Source organism: Electrona antarctica (assembly GCF_951216825.1).
Source record: "Electrona antarctica genome assembly, chromosome: 15".
NCBI classification, from domain to species: Eukaryota; Metazoa; Chordata; class Actinopteri; order Myctophiformes; family Myctophidae; genus Electrona; species Electrona antarctica.
The window spans coordinates 4,532,245-4,534,744 of record NC_136796.1 but is presented as its reverse complement, the minus strand read 5'-3'; the positions used below and the strand labels follow the sequence as shown (position 1 = coordinate 4,534,744).

General features: G+C 42.7%; 1 protein-coding gene across 1 annotated transcript in view; it reads left to right on the top strand.

The window, feature by feature from the left end:
- Positions 1–2,500, top strand: part of ints3 (integrator complex subunit 3) — a 40,742-nt gene that overhangs the window by 10,546 nt on the left and 27,696 nt on the right. Inside the window, exons 8-10 of the mRNA XM_079523374.1 lie at positions 1,017–1,146; positions 1,626–1,723; positions 2,243–2,434. Coding sequence (XP_079379500.1) covers positions 1,017–1,146; positions 1,626–1,723; positions 2,243–2,434 — 420 coding nt within the window. The remainder of the gene's footprint in view (positions 1–1,016; positions 1,147–1,625; positions 1,724–2,242; positions 2,435–2,500) is intronic.

The window sequence follows — 2,500 nt, the reverse complement described above, 5'->3', positions numbered from 1 at the left end:
ATCAGCACTCTTGTCCAATCAAATTAATTCCTTCACCTGAACCCACCGTTGTGTATAAATGTATAATAATATTATATATGAATGTATGTATTATGTCGTTGCTGTCCCGAGGAAACCTCATAACTCCAAAATGTTCATTTTTCAGGAAATGAAAAATATACATTTATAAGGAAATGAAGAAAACCTTATATTTTTTAAACAATGCAATACTGCCTCATAAAAGTTGGTGTTGTGACTTTAGTAGATATTGGATGGAGCCGCTAGGGCATTCACTTCTAGTCATTTTTACTAGTTGACTAGTTGCCTAGTTTACTAGTCGACTAGTTGTTTAACTACCTATTATGTAAAAAATAAAATAAATTAAAAAAAAATATATATATAAATATTTGTACATTGAAAAACTGTGTACATGGTGACTATAACTATAATCTATCTACTATAATCAAAAATATATATATTTTTTCTTATCAACTAGTCAACTAGTACCAGCAAGGTCGACTAGTGGATTTACTAGTCGACTAGTAAACTAGTCGACTAGTTGCTTAATGCCCTAGAGCCCGCACACCACATGTACAAGAAAGATGCTCTTTATTGATAATTCAGAAAGTCAGAATTCTCAATAAAGAATGTCTTTCTTGTACCTGTGCGGGCTCCATCCAATATCTACTGAAGTTTCTTTAGCCCAGCACCCAAGCCTGTCGATGTGCGTATTCTACGTCCGCTCTAGTGACTTTAGATATTGTCAATTACTTGCATGAGAGGGAGAGAGGTGTTGGAGTTAGTTGCTTTAGCAGACAGTTTGAAGGTCCATGAGTCCATCAATGGAGTTAAGAGCTTTTGTCCAATGCGTTTTTTACTACTTTCCATTGGTTCAATATTTTCGAAAGAACACACAGATGTAAAGGGTGTTCAATAGCACTGATTTATGAAAAAATAAAAAAATGGAGTTATGATGTTTCCTGCGGACAGCATCGATATTCATAATAAAGCATTATATCTTTTCCCCCCTCCTCTAGTTCATGGACTGTTACATCATCGGCAGAGACTTGGTTCGCTTGCTGCAGATCGTCGCCAGGATACCGGAAATGGAACTACTGTGGAAAGATCTACTACATAAACCACAAGCCCTTTCACCTCAGTTCACTGGTACTGTGTGTGTGTGTGTGTGTGTGTGTGTGTGTGTGTGTGTGTGTGTGTGCGCGTGCGTGCGTGCGTGCGTGCGTGCGTGCGTGCGTGCGTGTGTGCGTGTGTGTGTGTGTGTGTGTGTGTGTGTGTGCGTGCGTGTGTTTCTCGCTGTTGGGAACCTGCTATAAAAAAATAACGTATCTTCTTTTGGGCTTTAAGCAACTAGTCGACTAGTGAATTCACTAGTCAACCTTGTTGGTACTAGTTGACTAGTTTATTTTTTCTTCGTTTTTGTAGTCCTTTAATTAATAAAGTGCAATGTTCAACATTTACTGTCATGCGACAAATAAATCATTGAGACTCAATGAGGTATTTGTCCTGTATGAATATATGTTAGCCTGTCTCTCTTAATCTGTCTGTGTTCATCTGTCCGTGTGTGTGTGTGTGTGTGTGTGTGCGTGTGCGTGTGCGTGTGCGTGTGCGCGTGCGCGTGTGCGCAGGTCTCATACAGTTGTTAACAGCCAGGACATCTCGGAAGTTCTTGGCCTGTCGACTCACACCAGACATGGAGACAAAACTACTGTTCATGACCTCCAGGGTAACTAACACATGCAGAGTCACACACGCACGCACGCACACATGTACGCACGCACACACACACACGCAGACAGACAGCCAGAGTATTCCATGCCTTTTTTTGTCGTTTGTTTCATTTGCTTTTACGCCTTTATTTTGCCAGGACTCAGGAGTAGACCTATTCAGATAATAAGTCATGTTCTGTGGTCTGTCTGTGTGTTTGTCTGTCTGTGTCCCTCTGTGTGTGTGTGTGTGTCTCTGTGTGTGTCTCTCAAGGTCAAGGTAAACTTTATTGTTCACAAGGGAAATTTGTCTTGGGCTTTCACCCCAGCTACAGCCACACACTCTCTCTCTCTCTCTGTTTGTGTGTGTCTCTGTGTGTGTCTCTCTCTCTCTCTCTCTGTGTGTGTGTGGGTGTGTGTGGGTGTGTGGGTGGGTGTGTGTGTGTGTGTGTGTGTGTGTGTGTGTGTGTGTGTGTGTGTGTCTTTCTCTGTTTATTTGTGTGTGTGTGTGTGTGTGTGTTTGTGCATGCGTGCATCAGGTGCGGTTCGGACAGCAGAAGCGCTATCAGGATTGGTTCCAGAGACAGTACCTGTCGATGGCAGAGAGCCAGTCGCTGCGCTGCGATCTGATTCGCTACATCTGCGGGGTCGTTCATCCGTCCAATGAGGTTCTGAGCTCTGACATCTTGCCACGCTGGGCTATCATTGGCTGGCTTCTCACCACCTGCACAGTAAGAGGGGTGGGGCTACGTTAATAAAATAACACTAGAATTAGGGCTGGGCGATACCACGTCAAC